General features: G+C 35.8%; 1 protein-coding gene across 5 annotated transcripts; it reads right to left on the reverse strand.

The window, feature by feature from the left end:
• Positions 1-498: 498 nt before the first annotated feature.
• Positions 499-15,164, reverse strand: wbp1lb (WW domain binding protein 1-like b). Of its 5 annotated transcripts, none has more exons than XM_058786474.1 (5): positions 14,853-15,164; positions 7,623-7,771; positions 6,234-6,333; positions 5,630-5,791; positions 499-3,439 (listed from the first exon to the last, which is right to left on the reverse strand). In XM_058786474.1, the coding sequence occupies exons 2-5, from the start codon at positions 7,650-7,652 to the stop codon at positions 2,745-2,747; spliced, it is 987 nt and encodes a 328-aa protein (XP_058642457.1). In that variant the 5' UTR covers positions 7,653-7,771; positions 14,853-15,164; the 3' UTR covers positions 499-2,744. The 5 variants fall into 5 exon arrangements, with proteins under 5 accessions (XP_058642457.1, XP_058642438.1, XP_058642447.1 ...); XM_058786455.1 differs by having other exon boundaries at positions 6,234-6,336; XM_058786464.1 differs by lacking the exon at positions 14,853-15,164 and adding an exon at positions 8,470-9,964 and having other exon boundaries at positions 6,234-6,336.
• Between the last annotated feature and the right edge of the window lie 5,700 nt (positions 15,165-20,864).

A 20,864-nucleotide genomic window follows, 5' to 3' on the forward strand; every position in this document is an offset into this window, starting at 1 on the left:
TTTCACTGCACTACATTTCATGAATAAAAGTTGTTTGTTTTACCTTTAATACTTAAGAACATTAAACATGTAGCACTTTTTTGTAGCCTACTCAAGTAAATCTTTGAATTACTTTTACTTGAGTAAAAGTAAGAAAGTAATAGATTTCTAATGTAATTAAGTATTAAATTAAATTTAATATGAAACAGTGCAGTAAAAAGTACAATATTATGCTTTGGAATGTTGTGATGTGAAGTTTTCTAAAGAAAAACACTCTGATAAAGTACTTGAAAAGTACTTTTAAAGCAGAGTAAAAATAATTCAATAGGCCTGTCCGCCTCTGAATGCACTGGAACCAGTTCAAAAAGATCCGTTCACTGCACTATTCAAAAAAAAAAAAAAAAGCCACTGAACGGATCTTGTTAGTGAACCGATTCAAAGATTCGAGTCACTGGAATGAATCAGGATCCCTACCGCTTAAAAAAAAACACACGTAACAAAACAAAACACTTACACATGTTGTTTTGATTGGCCTTTAATGGACAGTGTCACGATTAGTTTTTTTGCATAACACAAGATAAACAGATAAAAATATGAACTGCGCCAGAACTCAAATGATTACATAGATTGTTAGATAAAACAGCTGCAGACTGTACAATATAAAATCATATTTTAAGTCTTATGTGTGATGCATCAGAGCATTTAAGACTTTGAAAATCAGCATCTTGTTAATATATCAGAGAAAGAGATTGATTAGGTATCTGTCTCCAAGCTAGCTCTAATAATAATAATAATAGATTGTCATCACAGAGACACCAGTAAGAGCAGCAAATCTCTTTACTAATAACATTCATTAGGGCAGTAAAATAAATTAATTTGTTAACATGGAGAGCTTTGAAAGAGTGCTTCAGTGGTCAACTTGAAACTGAAGCTACTTTGGTGCAGAAATACAAAAATAAATCATTTTATAATTACATATATGGCTCATTAGTTTGCATGTGAATATAAAATCAAGGCACAGCTTTTGAGCATTCATGAGCTTTTTTATAAAACTATATTCTATGAGGCTAATGTTCAAGATGATACTTGACAACTGGCATGTGAAACCGTATTTAGAGTGGTTGTAACAGTGCAAAAATTATATAAAAGGCACTTGAAAACAAAAATCATGTTACCACCATACAGCTTAATCAAATCTGTACCCATATGTGTCATCTAACATCAAGTTCAACAAGATATGCTTTACACATAGATTTATGTATATTATCATTATAAAACATCAAAATGTTTCTGTCTTTGGAGTTCACTTGAATATGTTCCAGCGAAAAAACAAAGTTTTTTTACTTGGTAGCTTATATCAATGACTAAACAAGAACTGACTTTACGCAGTAAATGCTTGTGTACTAAAGACACCTCCCTTTGGCAAGGCTTTTATCCCTACAAATTCAAAGGAATATACATTATGAAGTGTTTGCTTGCAATCAAAAACTGATTAGTAGTAATAAAGCAGCATTTATAAGCTCCAAGCCTAATTCTAACATCTGCCCCTTGTCATAATCTGTATAGCCTACTTTGGCTATAAAACTCAGAGCATACAGCAGCCAAAAAGACGGCAATATAAACAGACAAAATGTGAATTAAGACTGTATGTAAATACTTTGTATTTGAAATGAATAATCATGAATAGGATTCATTCAGAAGAACGTGATTGTGCAAAACAAAAACTTAATACACACCAATAAGATTTGTCCCATCATATTAGGGAAAGTCAACATGGATATTAAAAGCATATGCTGTTTTTTGGTGTTCAGACAGTTTTTAGATTGCTCTTTGACTGTCCTGAGACACTGCGAGTTCAGCACACTAGTGTTTACGTATTTAGAACCTCGGTCCTAAGACTCCACAGTTAAAGTCTGGTCACATTAGTAAAATTTGAGCGAGGTTTCGAAGGTAAAAATGGTCCACAATGCATGAAGCAATGCTCACACAGAAGTCGATTTCAAACCAAGCAGCTTTCTGTTGGTGAATGCAACAAATTCACATTACCAACTTGAACATGAATCTGCGAAACTCCTGTTCACACGGATTGCAATTAATCTGAAATCAGAGTAAATGTGGTCGCACCTGGAGGATGTCTTATTATGCATACAAGTCATGTCAGAAAGATGGAAACTATGGATATTCCATACAAAGTTTCTGAGTTCCGGACGTATTGACGGTAAATGTGTTGAAATTTGTTTTCTTTTTCATTTACAATAAAACTAGCTATGTTGCATGTACAAAGGTATTGTACAATTACGATAGACTATGATTCAATTTACAGCACCTTTATACATTAAATAAAACTATTTTAAAAAGTAAAAAGAAACCTTATGTGCAGTCTTTATTTATCATTTTGTGGATTGTTGTGTGTGTAGAAAAGTTACCTCACCATCTTTCTCCAACCACATCTGATGTCATAATTATGACGACTCAACTCGTGAATATGAATCTCCTGGGAATACCTGAACACACCATTACAGCACCACATGTATCGTGTAGTGGAGCAAGTAGAGCCCTTCCTTGTGCACTTTTGAGCTTTTTAACCGCATTAAAGATGCTCTTTACATAAAACAAAGATACAGAGAACATCCAATTGTTTCCATAACATACTTATAAGCAAATGTATATATTGTGTGATTACTCAGCACTGCACACTGCAGCTTTCCTGTACACCTGTCCTCCTCTCACTTTTTTTTTTTCCCAGTAATGTCATGCATTTAGCTTTACGATTCTGTGTTACTATGTTGTGGACCCTCTTGTTCATTAATAGTATGCAAATAGAGGCAGACCAGATGAGGTTGTGATTGGGACACTGGCGATGCTCCACGCTCCACCCTGTTTTCTGGGGACAGAAGTCCCTGATTTTCCTCTCCGTAGGAACGAAGGCCACATTCCTCGCAGAAATCCTCTGAGTCCTCCTGGTCCTCCTCGCTCAAAAGCCCCTCGAATTCTTTGGGCTCATGGCTCTCCAAGCCTCGTCCACAAACACACACCTCAATCCCAGAATCCCCCGTGAATCTGCGGTGTCTTCCCAGAATCCTCTCTTTCTCGTCAGGTATCACCACATTCCTGAGCGGCTCCTTCCCGCACTTGTTCTGCTTCTCCATGCTGGGAGGCTGCTGAGAGCTCTGTGCGGATCTGCCCCGCTCTAACTCCATCTCGCCCTTGCCATCTTCTTTCTGGTGGTACCCATTAGAGGTGTGGATCTCCTCTAGGCTGGGTCTGGAACAAAGCGTGTCGGATGCAGGGGGCACTGGAGTGGTCTGTCTGGGTGTGCAGTGTGCATCCTGCTGGTCAGTGGTTAAAGGGCTGGTGTAGGCCGGAGGGCTGGCGTTTAAGGCACTATATGGAGGAGGGGGTGTAGCGGGCCGATGCACTGCCTCCTCGTACTCTGGAAGGAGATAGTTGGGTAGGAATCCTGAAAGAAAAAGAATGGTGAGAAAATGTCTGAGAACAGCAAGGAGAATTTGAAGCATTCAAAATTCAGACTTTATTTTGGTTGAAGAGATACAGTTGTAACCATTTTAAAGGGATATGCTCATGTTGTTCCAAAACTGACAACATTTGATGTCAATTTCGACTTCATTTATCTTATGTGGCCTTATGCAGAAAACAATATTTTGAAGAGTTTTCAACTGTTTTTGACCATTCAGATTTTATTTTTAAGTGAAATATCACTTTAACAAGACAATGTATAGCACTTCTTTTTTTTAATATGCACTATTTTTAACAGACTGTGTTAATCCACAAAACCCAAAATGCCAAGTTTATCAGCTCATTACATCCACAATCAGTGTGACTCATCAGATTTTGTTAGCTGTCCTTGATCCATGGCTGATGGAAACAGATTGCACTTTACAGAATGTTCAGTTTTGTACTAATAGCTTTAAATCAAGTATTAGGGTACTTAGTACAGTACAGTAAAAAGCTGAATGGTCTCCAATCAGGAGGTCTACTATTCTCAGACCAAGAAAATGCAGTTAATTAACAGCCAAATAAAGCTCTATATCTCTTCTATGGGGCAGGTAATGTATGTTCTGCTAGGTTCATTGTGTACACTTCAGTTTCAGGGACTGAAAACTATTGTAAGCAAGCATTTTTATGGCACTATCTCAAGATTTAATAATAAAATGCCATAAAATGATAAAGCAAAATAACTCAACAATAACAACTGATGTAGTTATCATCATGTGATGTGCTCACAACACAGATTAGATTAACACTACGTCTGTACAGTACAGTGCACTCTGACTCCCTCAAATGTGTGTCTATATTTATCCATTCCATTTTATTCAATTTATCAATTTTGTGCACTTGTGTTGTTTGCCTTTTTTTTGATCACAGCCAACAAGAATTTCCACTGAGAACAGGAATACTGATATTATTAATAATGCAATTAGTTGTCCACACAGTCCTTAAGGTTTGATTTCAGTCAGCTTAATGCTGTAAAAGGACTATTGACTATAATACTATTTTTACTATTAGAAATTAACTTAATATTAACTAGTGCTGTCAAATGATTAAATCGCGATTAATCCAAAATAAAAGATTTTGTTTACATAATATATATGTGTGTGTGTGTGCTGTGTATATTCATTATGTATATATGAATACACACACATGCATGTATATATTTAAGAAAAATCTGAAACGTTTATATATTAAATATATTTATATATAAGTTAATATAAATATATACATGTAAATGCATCTAAATATTTTCAAAATATATGCTGTATGTGTGTGTCTTTACATATACATAATAAATATACACACATATATTATGTAAACAAAAACTTTTATTTTGGATGTGATTAATCGCGATTAATCATTTGACAGCACTAATATTAACCAAATGTGTTGCTGGTTTGGCTCGGTACTGTAATATAATCTTGACAAACAAGGGTTAAAGATTGGAGAGAAGACAGCAGCTGTATTTGCATGCCTATTGTCTACACAGAAAATAACTGCCAGGGGGCATTTTCAAGGTGCTCGACATGTGAACCGGCATGCCTTAAATAAGGACTTTGATCAAACCTTGCCATCCCATGGCATAAAAAAAAAAAAAAACTCAAACTAAATGTTTGATAAGACTGTGTTTCACACGTGCTCTCACTGAGGGTAAACAAACAAAAGGCAGCAGGTGCAGAGTAGGAGGTGTAGGTGTATATGAATCGTCTCATCTTTCAGCAAAACCAGGTCAAGCCCATCAAATAAATCTTTCTGAGAAAACCTTTCACTCTCAATACAAACACATATTAAGATTATATACTGAGATATACTGATATAGAATGTATGTGATTAATTTAAAGTTACATTATGTAATTAGATTAAATGTTTTTGCCCCAATTTGTACAAATCATTTTATTGCTGCTCTACACAAGCACTGATAAAATCAACATAATCTAGCAAATTAAATATTTCTTCTACATAGTATACATATATATAAAAAAGCATCTATTTCCAAATTACTCTGAATAAGATTGACTTTCAAGTCAATCTTAATTTATTAGATTATTTTAGTTTCCAGGGTTGAAGAATGAAGAAATGCTAAATAAATAAATGTAGCTAAAAACAAAAAAACTTTAAATAAGAAGGATGACATTACTGTAGTAGAAGGGCAGTGAGGTGTAGTTGTGAACCTCTCTGTAGGCAATGAGGTTGATTTCATGCTGTCGTTGTTGTTGTTGCAGTCTGTGTTTGGTGCGACGATGATGACAAACGCAGCAGCAGCTCAGGATGAAGATGATGGCCCACACCAGCCAGAACCCTGAAGAAAAATAAACCACAAAGAAATAATGCCACACACAAACCAGCAAAATATTTAAAATATGTCTTTGTACTCTATACTGCTACTTAAATCCTGACTAATTCCTCTTAGACTAAAACCACAGCTAATGCGCAAATGGTCACACCCTCTGCATAAGGATTTGCGAGTCTCATTTTTACTCCACACTTTGCAGAAGGTCAAGCATCGTAAGCTTTTCTCCTCGTTTTGGCATATATTTTGTTTAGTTCTTCTGAGCCTTGGTCTTATTTATTCAATCAGAAGAAATGTCACATCTGATTCAACTTTGATCTGATTTTTGGAAGTTTAATTTCATCATTCTGTATCAAGCAGTTCCTTCTTTGCCATTCTAGGGTAAATATGACCGAGCCTTTATGAGTTCTTATTAAACATTGTAATCTTATAATAAACACAATGTACTTACACCAGAGTTCATAGTAGTAGCTGCAGCACTGCGACTCCCCACAACAGTGTCCCGTCTCACACACGTAGCTTTTATTATTCACACCCTCACAGTGAAGAACCTGCTGAGGAAAAAAACAGGATACAAGATAAATGTTTTGTGGATTCACCATTTATCTCATGAACAGCAAATCGTAAAGGAACAGTTCACCCTAAAATGAATATTTGTTGAAAATGTGCTCACCCTCAGGCCATTCAAGATGTAGATGAATATGTTTCTTCATGGGAACAGATTTAAAGAAATTTAGCATTATATGACTTACTCATCGTTGGATCCTCTGCAGTGAATGGGTGCCGTCAGAATGAGAGTCCAAAAAACAGCTGATAAAAACATCACAGTAATCCACAAGTAATCCTCTCGACTCCAGTCCAACAATTAACGTCTTGAGAAGTGAAAAGCTGAGACATTTTTAACTTCAAACCAATGCTTCAAACTAAGATACAAGTTCTCTATAATACTGTTTTCTCACTGCAGAGGATCCATTGGTGAGAAAGTGATGTAAAGCTAAATTTCTCCAAATCTGTTCCAATGAAGAAACAAATTCTTTAAACATATTGGATGGCCCGAGGGAAAGTAATTGATCAGCAAATTTTCCTTTTTGGGTTAACTATTCCTTAAACTAGTGATAAACTATTCACTCTAAAACACAATGCTATGGTGCAATCTGTGTTTATATATGTGTGAAATAAAGCAACAAATTTGTCAGGTAAATCTCTGAATCAAACAAACATTTTACCAGAAAAGTGGGGCAATGACAAATAGGAATGTCCAGAAATTAACAAAAATTAAATGAAACCTGATGTATCAGAACATTTTTATACCATTCTTGAAAAATGTCATGTGGAGTCAATTTCAAAACATATTTTCCTTACACCTTAAATACATTAATTAAAAAAAAAAGGTTTTAAATACATTATTCAATATAAAAAAACATTTTACAAATATCTTTGCAACGCATGATGTTTACAACCTGAAATAACCTCGTTAGATCTGGGAATAAAAGCATCATGTCGGTGAACAAAGCACTGGCTTCAAAATCCAAAAAGACTTTTCATGTCAAATCCAAACATAAAAGAACAAAAGCTGTCTGAACATTTCATATTTGATAGAGTCACATTGTCAATGTTGTGCACAGCAAAATCTAACAATTACCTAACCTTTTGAATCAGCTTTCTTTCTCTTTCTAAAGTAAATCCAGTTACACATTAAGCACACCCAGTTGCCATCAAGAAAATAAAGCCTACAGCTAGATCAGAACAAAACAAGCAGAAACCTTCAAAAGGCATGTTTGTTTCATTTCATGAATCAGTTAATGATTAAATAAGAAAGTTAGGTGATCCAGTTCTCTACCATTCTTGTCTCCTTCAGCAGTATAGACATGATACTCCACAGTCCTTCAGCAGCCTTGTGAAAGTCCTTTCAGCACAACAGTCATGATACACAGGAGAGGAACAGGGGTGCACACACACACACACTTCACTCAAGGGCCAGGGATTGGTCTACGGAAAATTACAGGCAGCAGAGGAGTGTAAGGAGGGCTGCGTTATAATGAGATGCTCCCTCAATACGGGAGTAGACAGCTCAAAATAACATGAAGAGGTAACAAAAAAGACATCGCCCAGTGTCATACACAGTTTTGTCCTGTCTCTGTTAGATCCTATAAAGTACTTAAACTTCCTTCGCTTTTTTTTGCTGTTTAGCCTGCCTATAAATGTAAGGAAAATAAATGTAAAGGGCTGCTATACAGTAAATAATAAGGATGGACTAAGAAACAAAACAAACATTTGCGTTACTTGAAATAAAAGTTCACAGATACAATAAAATATAAAACAATAATAAAATATACAAAACTTTGGGCAACATTTCTCATTTTCATTTAGTTTAAATTCATGAACTAAAATAACTAAACTAAAAATTAATACAAAATAATAAAATCTATTTTTTTTTTTTTTTTTACAAAGGCTACATTAAAATCACTCATGTTACATTTGAAAAAAAATATAAAACATTATCCAAGCAAATTAAACAAGCTTATACTAGTTATGAAGGTACTGTTGTTCATACACAAGAAGTGCATTGAAACCTGGACACACAAAAGCTGTTGCTGTGGTAACAAACAACAATACCATGCACACTTGCTTGACTAACATTTATTTAAGGAATTATGTTTATAATAGGCTATTGAGTTTGTACTTACTGGTCCTGCACTGCCTATTGATTTAGCTTACTTTAATAAATATGTCAATATTGGCTAATGCTAGGGGTTTTATCGTGGGCGATAAAAATGTCTCCACGATCTCCTTTTGAAGAAATATCGTAGTATCGTGCTACAGCGCATATTCTCCGTACAACACGACATACAGCGGTAGAGTTACTCTGACAGGACACTGCACTTATTCGCGATCGCAAAAGTACATTATTTGCATACAAGCCTTGCGGGTTAAATATTTCATGCGCATACACCCGAAGCGCGCGCACTAAAAAGCCTGTTAAACAGCGCCTGGTTACTGAACTAAGTCATCTTTTGCGCTAATGTTGTCAAAACACACAAGGTTTACACACGGACTCAGTTGGTTGTCTCTAAAAAGAAAAGTAAATAGTTGAGAGAAAAACGGATGCGTGTCTGTATATTAGACGCGTGCAGGTCTTAAAGGGACAGAACTAAACATGCTGCCGACTGTCATCATAAGGCAGGGGTCTTCAACTAAAACGGCTCGAGGTCCAGTAATGAACCCTCCCCACCAACCGAGGTCCGAACAATTATATTTAAAAAACAATTGATGTTTTTTTGCCAGGCCAGGGTATCTGCAGGATATTTAAGCTTAATTTCAAGACTTTTAAAGACCTTTTTTTAAGACCTGAACAAAGTATTATATTAATTAAATAACATATAAATATATTTTACTGCCTTAATTGTTTACATTTTATAACACATTATCTTCAGCATATTTGCTGCTTAAAAACATGGGTTGATTTTAACATTGGCCTTTGACAACAGCAGACCTATGGGCTGATTGAAAATGGAAAATCATTCTCTTCCAGCAGGTGGCGCTTTGGGAATGGCAGTACACAAAGCCCAAGTGCAGCGCTCATATTTATTCAATAAATAGCCTTTTTTAAGTTTAATCGCAATTCTTGTCTTTCAGTCCCCACATTTAATACCTCCTGAAATCATAATTAAGACTTTCTTGTAACATTTAAGATTTTTAAGGACCCGTCAACTTTCCTAATTTTTGAAAATGCCATTGTTTTTCACCCACTGAAAGTTTCAGCTGTCTGTGTGCAGCGGGCCACTCTCTGCTCTCATCACTGCTCGCACGACTGCACCCAAACGGCTCTAGAGCTGACCTTGATCTGCTAGATATAAATTTGATTTACTAGAAATTAGCGTTTGGTATTTATTTCATTATGTCAAAAGCCTTCTCGAACCGGAGTGCACTACTGTAAAGACTATAAAAGCTGCACCAGTTGAAATAGAAGCTAGATATGTAGGTCCGGGTCCAGATGGGACGGCTTCTGGGTCCGGACCCGGACCGCGCGGTCCACCTGTTAGTGACCTATGTCATAAGGGATAGTTCACCCTAAAATTTAATTTCTGTCATTATTTACTCACTCACATGTTGTCCCAAACCTGTATTAATTTCTTTCTTGTGCTGAACACAAAAGAAGATATTTTGAAGAATGTGGGTAACCAAACAGTTGCTGGTCCACATTGAATTCGACAGTATAGGAAAAAATACTACGGAAGTCACTGTAGATCAGCAACTGTTTGGTTTTCCACTTTCTTCAAAATAGCATTTATGTTCAGCAGAAGAAAGAAACGCACTCAGGTTTAAAACTACTTTTAAGTAAATGATAGTATAAATATAAAACACTATGACAGAATTTTTATTTTTGGGTGAACTACTCATTTAACGTTAATAAAACAACAAAATACAAAGAGAAAAATCACTCACTACTGTTGACTGAAAAACTTCAATAGTTCAGTTTTTTTTTATATTTGTTCATTCAATTTCTTGAATGCTCCTGCTAAATACACCTATTGTACCTGAAAATAAAGCACTGTTTGTTTTATTTGTATATTATGTGCATCATTGTTCTTATTTTTTTAATAAGAAAGATAAAATTATGACAAAGATTTTTATCTTTGCCCACTTTGGCCTAAATATCCGCCATTCTTTTTTTTTCTTTTTCTTTAGAAATAGAGAATAGAGAAATTAATTTGGCTGTAATGCTCAGACAGCTTGCAAAATAGTAAAACCAACATGACAAAGAATAGTGATAAAATTATGAATCGTGATATTTCAAAAAAAAAAATGGTGATATATTTTTTCCATATCGCCCACCCCTAGCTAACGCTGATTAAAGCAACACTTGAGTTTAATGTACAATTATCATAATGCAATGCAAGCACATCCCCAGTAAAACCTGTTTTTAATTAATATATATATATATATATATATATATATATATATATATAATTGAAATAAATAGATACATATATTTTTTAAATTATTTTAAATATGGTTTTGGCAGTTAAATTCCACAGAATTTATGGTGAAACTACATTCATATAAATTCTGAATATATTTAACAAAACATAAATATCATTATATCATATCATTTTTAAATGATGCAAATTAAGGTATTTTGTTACATGTTATGTGTTAATTTAGTAATGGTGATTTGCCTCTGTGTGGGGAACATTGGTTAATGAATATGTCAGTTCACATTGTTTATGTAAAGCACAAATTTGATAAACTTTACATCAGCATGACCATCTATTTTACATCTTATATTATAATGATGTATCAGTATAGTCAGCACATTAAAAGTAGTAGATTTAAGTAGTTCATTTAAGTTGTTAAATGAACTATAAAATATACAGGCACCAAAATGTCTTCCCATAATGCTCAAAACATTGCCAAAATATTGTTTTGAGACAGACTTTCCAGCCACCCCCGCTGCCAGTTTTTACCACACAGTTTACACAACACAGCCATTACTAAGCTGTCCACCACAAACCATAGCCATAGAAGTCCAGATTCAAGACCAAAGTAGACACAGAATTCCAGAAATGTCTCCATTCTGCTGAGAAGGTCAAGTGTAGCCCCATGACCCTGTGCCACATCCTTGAGAACATTCTTTTCAAGGACCGTCACAGCACTTTGAGTGTTTCATTTATCATTAACCACAAATATCCACAATTAACCAATGCTGACTCTGCAACATGAGACTGGACTGTTTCTGGATATTATTAAGCACACAGTGACCCAAAAAATTATTTGGAAGCCAAACACAATGAATCACATTCCACTGAATACTAAATATCAAGCCATGTGGAATCTGAAAATAAATGACGCAAGACCTTTTCTCAGAACCAATTCTGCTTTTCTGACCCATTTTTGCAATTACTCTCAACCAAATGGTGTCAAGGTCATTTTAAGTCAATGTATGAAGTCTCAAGTTCACACAAGTGTCCTAGCAGAGTAACCACACAGACACACTCTTGAAAATCAAGCTTCCAAAAGGGGGTTTTCGCAGTGATGCCACAGAAGAAGCATTTTGGATTCTCCAAATGAAAAATAATTCAGAAAAATAATAGTAATTCATAGTACTTTTTTAATAATAGTACCTAATAGTACTATTATAATAGTTTTCATATAATAGTACTTTTGTTTCTTAGTGTGAATTAGTCATTAGAAAAAGCTTTTTCCACTATAAAGAACCTTGGTACACTTTATTTTAGGGTCTCTTAACTAGTTTCTTATTAGCATGCATATTACTAGAATATTAGCCATTTATTAGTGGTAATTAAGCACATATTAATGCCTTTTTCTACATGACCTTATTCTACATCCCTAATTCTACCCAATACCTAAACTTAACAACTACCTTACTAACTATTAATGAGCAGCAAATTAGGAATTTATTGAGGGAAAAGTTGTAGTTAATAGTGAATAAGTGTTCCCTGTTCTAAAGTGTTACCAGAACCTTTTGTGCAATGGAAAGAGTCCATTGATGTTAAAGGTTCTTTATGGAAACATGAATGCCAATAAGAAAACTTTATTTTAAGAGTGGAGATCATCACATAACCATATGAACACATATTTTCTCATTCAGGTAGTACACCTCCTTTTTTCTTTCTTTCATGGTTTTGCCTGAAAATGTGCCTTCTTTCAAATAAATGGCATTTCGTTTTATGTATTATTTTTACTTTTTTTTTTAAGTTTCCGAAAACATCCGAGTAACATTTGAGAGTGGCACATAGACCTTGGCAAATTGAACTAATTCTTTGCAGCTGTGGACACTCTGTCCATATCCGGTTTCGGTGCCAGAAAACATTATATTAGAAACTAATTCAAGTTTAATAGGTTATAATGAGAAGCTGCTGAAAGCAGCAGATAATGTTGGCCTGTCTAATAACGATACTTGACTAGTTTTCCACAGTCTTAGTGAGAAGTGGGGTATCAGTGACAGCATATGATATGGTAATCTGAACTGGCTATGGCCACTTAACAGCAGTTGATTAACTTGGCCACCAGTGTGTAATATTAATCCAAGCTTTAATTCTCTTCAGCAATGTCAAATATCTCAATAAATAACGCAAGATATGAATACTAACACTGAGTCAGCTAAAACTCAGAGTCTTTTGGGTAAACATGAGCTTTTAATTCTTATTTGGAGGGAGGAACAAAAGCACACGGTATTACACAATACACTCCTCAGCAGAATTCTGAGGAGTGAGGTTTATCTTCAGGATATGTGGTCATCTGATTGAACTACAGACAGTCTGTAGTTAAACTACTTCAGTATTGTCATTATCTTGTGAGTGATTTACAGGTTTTGTGGGGTGTTTTTATTGTACCACGTTTTAATATGATTGAACATCTATAGCCTATTAAGTTTCAAGGAACCGCATAGCAACTACAGCAATTCTATATGCTGACTATTCTTATGTAGTACAAAAGCCATTTTATATGTACCCACCACTTTTTGTGAAAGCCAATTTTGTTATACCACTTCATAAACCAGTTTGGAAGCATCTTTAATTATAAAGAAGTTTTTTTTTTGTTTTGTTTTTGGGTGTATTGTTCTCTCCTGCACAGACACATGCCAGCCAATCACTTTTTCTTGACTTTGCATTTACTGTATGCACTGAGAAAACCCCTAGACTGACAGCTAACTCAAGCTCTAAAGTGATACCCATGTAAAAAGACAAATTAAAATTTTTAAAAACAACTTGACAAAACTTGAATGACAAAGAGGATCAGCAACCTCTACCTATAAGAACGTCAAACCGATACAGGCCTACAAGACCATCAGAACATGCTCATGTCCTTTTGGAACGACTCTTCGCTTTCACTAAAAGTGTCCTAACATGTTTCTTTTTGAACTTCAATTACATACAATAATTAAATTAAATTACAATTTGGACCTCAGAACCAGTAAATGACAAAAAAAAAAAAAAAAAAACAGTATCTCTATACACAACACAGTCTACATAATTGTTTATGTAATTATGCAAACTATAGGGCCTACTGTATTAATATTCTGTTTATCCCACTCTATAAAATGTGAATTACATCACAACATGGAGAAAAAAAAAAACTTTAATATGAAGGAGATCTATTTGTACTAAATGGAATAGAAAATGTTTTAGACACCTTGCTACTATTAATATATATATATGCATATATTTGAATAAAACTGAGTATGGCACAAACTTAAGTTTGCTGTAACAGAAAACACAACCTACGTTGTACTAACTCTGAGCAGGAGGAAAAATTCCTCCGCCAATCAGGAGGAAAATAAATCACTCAGCACATTTTATTGATGAATTCACTTCTTTGAACTACAGACAGAGAGATTAGCACTGTCTTCACTAGTGATAACAAAATCCATAGACCTTTGTAAAGGAGAAACTTGTGACAGATGTAGCCTGTTTACGTTTGTAGATCTGTGACTGCTTCAATCTGACTGACCGACTTGAATCAACAGTTATATTGAACTTATATTGTTATTTTGCACTCAGTCACACTGATTCATATTCACAACATAAACTATTGATAGTTTATTCTAATTTAAATTTAGCACATTTAACATTGAAATGTGTGACAGTTTAATTGTTAGCAACTGTTAACACTGTAAACTTTTGTTTACTGAACTTGGCCCAGATTTACTCTTAGGCTGTGTCTCAAAACGTAGGTAAATGTCTATCTAGACAGCATTTTGGCCATCATGTTACGTCCAAAAATGCTGTCAAGTAAGCAACCAACTACGATTTGAGACACAGTCCCACACTTCCGTGACCTGACGCAAGACTATTGGTTAAGCACGCAAGACTTGTAACAAACAGATGTATCAGATTGCAAAAGAAATAAAACTCAAGTTGAACGCTGTTAAGAACTTAAACAGTCAGCATGCGCTACGCGTTCTGTGGATAAAAGATGCAAAATGTTCAATCGCCGAGTCAACAAGTGGCAGAGCCTGCAGCATGCATTCAAAGCAAAGCCCAACAGTATAAATAAAGTCTGACAAAAACAACTGGCAGAAGACACTGAACAAGTCTTTTCTCACCTCATAGACAGTGGCATCGGTGGGGTTGGCAGATCCGGCGATATATAAAAACAAGCCCATTTTAAACAGGCTGATAGGACATTACAATGTCTCAGTGTTGACTTTGGTCACAGCGCAAGAGTTGTAAATACACGTATTGTTCGTTAATCGTACGAACGCGTAAAAGGCTCTCGCTCATGCGCCGCCCGTCTTCTGCTGTTATTGGGACATGAGGGGAGGCACAGCAGTGGAGCAGCAGCATGAGCTCCGTGCCACTGGTTGCCCCCAGCTATTACACAAGCGAGTCCCTGCGAACTGCAGTTCAGACTCAGCTGGGTGTGGCGTAGTCACATCCTACGCCATGTGCGCAACGTGATGATGGGACAAATTGTGCTTCGATCCGCCCACCGAGGTAGCGTTCAGAGCAGTAGTGAATCATCTCAGTGACTCGACTCATTTGAATCAGTTTACGAAAAAGAATCACTCACTGAGACGTTCATTGACCCATTCTACAGATTACATCGAAACGCCAATAGGGGGCGACAAGGTGTTTGTTTATTTATTTTAAATTTGTGACCATGGACCACAAAACCAGTCAAAACTAGACTAGATTTATCACCTGAAAGCTGAATAAATAAGCTTTCCATTGATGTATGGTTTGTTAGGATAGGACAGTATTTGGTCGAGATAAAACTATTTGACAATTTGGAATCTGAGGGTGCAAAAATGAATAAATAAATAAAATCTAAATAATGAGAAAATCGCCTTTAAAGTTGTCCAAATGAAGTCCTTAGCAATGCATATTACTAATCAAAAAATAAGTTTTGATATATTTGTGGTGGGAAATTTACCAAATATCTTTACTTAATACCCTAATGATTTTTGGCATAATAGAAAAATGTATCATTTTGAACCATTTAATGTATTGTCAGCTATTGCTACAAACATACCAGTGCGACTTGAGACTGGTTTTGTGGTCCAGGGTCACATCTGCAAGAGCTGAAGTACTCCAACAATAACACGACAGATAATTAGAAGGCCAGGGTATACAGAACATTTTTTTTGTGTGTGTGTTTAAAAATAAAATGCTGGACAGAAAGGTTTTTTTTTTTTTCAGTTTGTTTAAAAATGCTGGATGTTTTTAAAACTTATTTCATGGGAGGATATTTACCGGTTGGGTGAGGCGGTCATAGCGGTGCTTTATCGTGAATAAAACACAGCTGTTGACCAATCAGAAGCGAGGACTGGAACTAACCGTTTTATAATAAGAGATTTTTCGCACTTAAATCATGTTAACATGCATATTGATTATGCCTTGTGTCTATATTAATGAGTCTATATGAGTATTTTAACAATAATGGATTGGCCATATTAACTTCCATTGTAAGTGCCTAGATCTATAGATCAGTGGCTGTAACCCATATTTTTGCTAAAAGGGGGAACTTTGTTTGTGTGTTTCTGTGTGTCAGGATGCTGGAGTCTCATAGGCGCTCGAAACCCGCGGGTCAAAACCTTACAGTCTATGGTCAAAACACGGCGTGCAACGTAAACACAGTCAAAGCGTGGGTTAACCACTGATCTATAAAATATTCTCTATTATAGATCAGTTTTTACAACTTTTATAAAACAAAAGTTTTCTAGAAAGTGTAACCTATTGAATGAAATATACAATTAATCAAATGCCATTAAATATGAAGAGTCTTTTAATAATATATAATGCTTGTTAACTGTGTCCTCTCACCCAGGGTTTGGTAAATAGGCCAATTATAACAATTAACTAGCATCTATCTGTTAACTTAAAATTGAAACTAAATGATAAAACTAACCCGAGATCAGACACAACCACTATAAGCCACTACTACTTGTCTTGACTATATTTGGATATGACAAGGCATCGACCAGTCATTTTATCAGATTGTCCCCTTCACAGGCCACGCCCACTCGCGTTTAGTCGCTTTGCGCCTGCATGCGTGTGCTTCTGCGCGGACTTCGGAAGGGTTCAGTATCGGGGAGGAATGGGTTAGGTTTTTTCTTTTTCTTTTTCTTTTATTATTGCCTAGGCCGTCCCAGTTCGCGTCGTGTGTTCGTTCGGGGCACTGACTGCATATTGTTTTGTAAACGAGGTACGGTGTAATGGAGAATTCACACAAAGAAACATTCGTTGAAAGATGAAGCAGCCAACTGTACTGAATCTGACAGCAGCTGTAAACCGTGAGTAAACAACTTCATAATGCTTTGTCTTGTTTTGTATGGATAATGTTTTTAAACACTTATTCATGTGGCGTTAGTTAGATCTGTAAGAGAGCTCATTACATTATAGTGGATGATACTTTTTCCTATCGAATGACGTTAGACAATCGCCACCCCTTAAAAATTGATAATATTGGACATAGGGTCAGAATGAGGGTTGAAAATAACGATGAGGGTTTCAAAAATCAAAGACCTCAAGGAACGTTAAGTTATTGCAATAAAAAAAAAAAATCCGAGTCATGAAAGTTTAAAAAATGCGATTCTCGTCAACCAATCAGCATCGCGCGCGAGAGAGGCCATTTTTGACGTGTTCTAAACAGGTTCTAAATCCTCTGTGTGACGTAACGCGTTAGGCCCGATCACAGAAAGAACTGTAACAACCTTAATTTAATTAATTAGTTATGGTAAAATAATATGTTAATGCACCGCCCCGCACCTAGACCTGTACGTCATCTTATATTTCATACAGTTGACTAACTTACATGATGCAGGGCAACAACTACGTAGTCCATAAATGCAGTTATGAGCTCCCAAAGTTCAAGATATTAGGTCAAAAAAATGCCGCTGTATGAATTTTTCTCATATTTATATTTTGTCCCCAATATCATGCAAAAGTGATTTCATACAGCAGTAAAGTAAACAAGAAGTTAATATTGTGTTATATTTTGAACAGAATATTGTTTGTTTTTGCTCAGTTTGCCGACTTTAAATATTACCTATTAAAACCACATCACAAGCATTGTACATTTCCAAGCACACAAAAACGCAATTGCTGAATGAATCTGCGTTTTGAAGGAATTGGGGGTAACCAATGATTCGATTACCCATTCATAAAGATTTACTTCATTCCTGACTGAATCAGCCAAGTTTATAAATGACTCAATTTATTCATTGAGACATTTTACTGCCACCTACTGGCCGTTTTGGTTTCTTTTTACAGTGTAATTTCATTTAAAAAAATTATATTTACGTATTATAAAAAATTTATATTAATAAAAAACTGATGAGGTCACTCAAAAAAAAAAAAAAAAATATCGATTTCATGCTTTTCTCATATCTTATGTTAAGCTAACAGACTTGTTATAGCACTTGCGTATAATTGCTTCTGTTGTCCTGGATAAAAGCATCTGCTAAATGACTAAATGTAATGTAAATATCTTTTGTGGGTAAATACTCAATTTGATGTGCGATTAATATGTGATCAATTAGATTAATTAATTGCCACACTGTGTAATTGGAGTAAAAAATTTAAACGATTGACAGCCCTAGTAGAAATACTCCAAACTCAATGGTCTTCAGTGATTTACTGATAATAAGATGCATAATACAAAAGCAGGACGTCCTATCAGAAGCCATCATCTCAGAGAGTTGGTAGTCTTTTGCATCACAGCTTCATCCCAGAGTTTGAAGCACCTCAGTGGGTGACGGATAAACCTCTGTGTTCAGTTTCCTGTGGGATCGCTGTCTTGGATGGTGATGTTGAGTGGTGTCCCTCCACACCTATCTATGGGAAGGAATCGGGGCGTCAGGTGGTGTGACGCTCTCACTCACCCTTGCTCAGCTGAGTCACTCTTACCATAGCGAATACCTGCTTTATATCTCTCACTGACAGTGAAGATCAATAGTGAATGCTTCGCTCGGTGGGTGACGGTTGGGGTCTGATTCAGCTTCTCGCGGGAGACTGACACCTGTTTGGGAGGTGTTGTGCTGAACTTGGTGGAGCTAGAAGGAGGTCAAAGCCTCATGTGCTGTGACGCACGAGAAATAACAATAATAACAGTGTTTTTACAAATAAGCTGTGGTGCAGTGACTACCAATGGGAGAAAAGAAAGTGGTCCTCCACCTGATACAGCTGGATACAGAAAAACAAGACAAATAATAAGAACTAATAAAGAATAAGAATAATAGAGAAAACTAATATAATTTAGGCTAATAGTACTAGTAGTAAATAATACATGTGTGAGGGTTCTGCACCGGCAGCTTTTTCTGTGTTGTCTTTGTTTCATGTTTCTTTGTTTGTCTTGTGTCTTAATACATTGCTTTGTCAATCACTCATCTTGTCCAAATACCCACACGTGCGGTCTTTGCACTTGACCACTTATATGACGTATTTCCTGTATTTGGCCCAAGTGTCCAAGTGAGGATGAAGACCACAAGTGTGTAGAACTTTTCATTACCTGATGGGACACACTTAGTGTTGTAAAATGCAAGTGTTTACATAGGTTTATATTTTTATTTTAAATACTTTGCATTTTAAAATCAACTTCTAAATTGTCTGTTCACTAGTCCCTATGACACAATTTAATTTGTGGTGCTTCTAATTAAGCAATGAAAAGCAGTTGCAAATGTTGTACAAAATATCACCACTACTCATCTTGGCACCAATAAAATGTGCAACTCTGTTTTTCTACCAAATTACATGTAATAATATCTAATTATTGTATTAATATTTAACTTGCATTGGAAAGGTTTCCATGAGCTCTCGGCAAAAATCTCACGATTTATTCCAAAACATGATGCATGATGGGATACAGTAAGCCTCAAATAGCGCTCTGGAGTGGTATTCGAGAGAGTGTGCTTTAAGGGCATTGCGCGTAGGCGTTTTTAAGACTTAGGACAGTCTTGCGCACTTACTTCCTGTCACATGCACACACTCTCAAGTGGCTAAGACTGCAAGTGTGGGTTTTTGGACAAGGCATCTGTTTGTGTCTGCCATGTGTTCCTTTGGTCCCACCTCCTTTCGTCCCTTGGTCACACCCTCTTGTTTAACCCTTGTCTTGTTCTCATTTCATTAATTGTGCTCACCTGGCCCTCGTGTACTTTCCTCTCTTTATATTGTGCTGTTTTTTCCTCTTGTGTTGGCTGGTTCATCTTGTGCCATAGAGACAGTTGATTACTTGCTGCTCTGTATTTCAGGCTTGCGCTGTTATTTGCTGTAATTCTTTATTCTTGCTGTAGTTTTTGCTCTTGATTTCTCTCTTTTGTTTTTGGTTTTGATCTTCAGTTATCTTGCCTATATTTTATAGTGTTGTTTTGTGGTCTTGAGTGTGTCTTGTTGTGTGTTCGTGTGTGTTCCCTCCAGTCCTGCTCTATGAGCCTGACGCCTGTTTCACACATACTCTGTTTGCAGTGTGTGTGCAGTCCACGTGTTTTACGTATGCGGTGCAGAAGCAGCACGGACTCATTTTGCTTTCACACTGGACACGTTTGCAGTCCGCTCCTGATCTGCGGCTGTTAATCACAAACAACATTTATCCATTATTTTGATTTCAAATCCAAACATTGAAAATGCTTTTTCAGCATCGTGATCCTCTTTTATCACAGTACAGTAATACAATCTTTCATAGACACATTCACGTTTAAAGTTAATAAATAAACAATGTATTATTCATTGCATTTGACTTCTAGATTTGTGTATTAAGTTACTCAAGCAAGTGTCAACACGTTTTAACGCAACATATAGCTTAGCCTACTTTTTATGTAAGAAAACTATCACAAATATTTTAAATTAAATCTGACAGAAACATTCATCTCTAGTGCCTTTCCTTTGCATTTAAATCTTTATTTCAAGTAATCCTGTGGGTCTTAAAGACCTTTGTTTTTCTACCTCCACAAGTGCATCTATTATGTTGCCTTGTTTATCTAAAAGTGCACTTTTCCTTGTTTTAAACCTAGCCGAAAAAGCCATGTGTTGACTGTGAAACACAGTAGACTTTATATCTATTTATTGTGAAATTACTACATTTCCGTGTCAATCCATGTTAATTTTTACCGCGAACAATG

The sequence above is a fragment of the Onychostoma macrolepis genome, chromosome 01, assembly GCF_012432095.1.
Source record: "Onychostoma macrolepis isolate SWU-2019 chromosome 01, ASM1243209v1, whole genome shotgun sequence".
Lineage (NCBI taxonomy): Eukaryota > Metazoa > Chordata > Actinopteri > Cypriniformes > Cyprinidae > Onychostoma > Onychostoma macrolepis.

What these genes read in the sequence shown, in the direction of transcription:
- wbp1lb (XM_058786449.1), bottom strand. Translation starts at nt 14,912, where the DNA reads ATGGGCTTGTTTTTATATATCGCCGGATCTGCCAACCCCACCGATGCC. An exon ending in CTACTACTATGAACTCTGGT is followed by an intron (nt 5,792 to 6,233) that starts GTAAGTACATTG and finishes ATTTTTCTTCAG; the next exon opens with GGTTCTGGCTGGTGTGGGCC. An exon ending in CTCACTGCCCTTCTACTACA is followed by an intron (nt 3,440 to 5,629) that starts GTAATGTCATCC and finishes TTTTTCTTTCAG; the next exon opens with GATTCCTACCCAACTATCTC.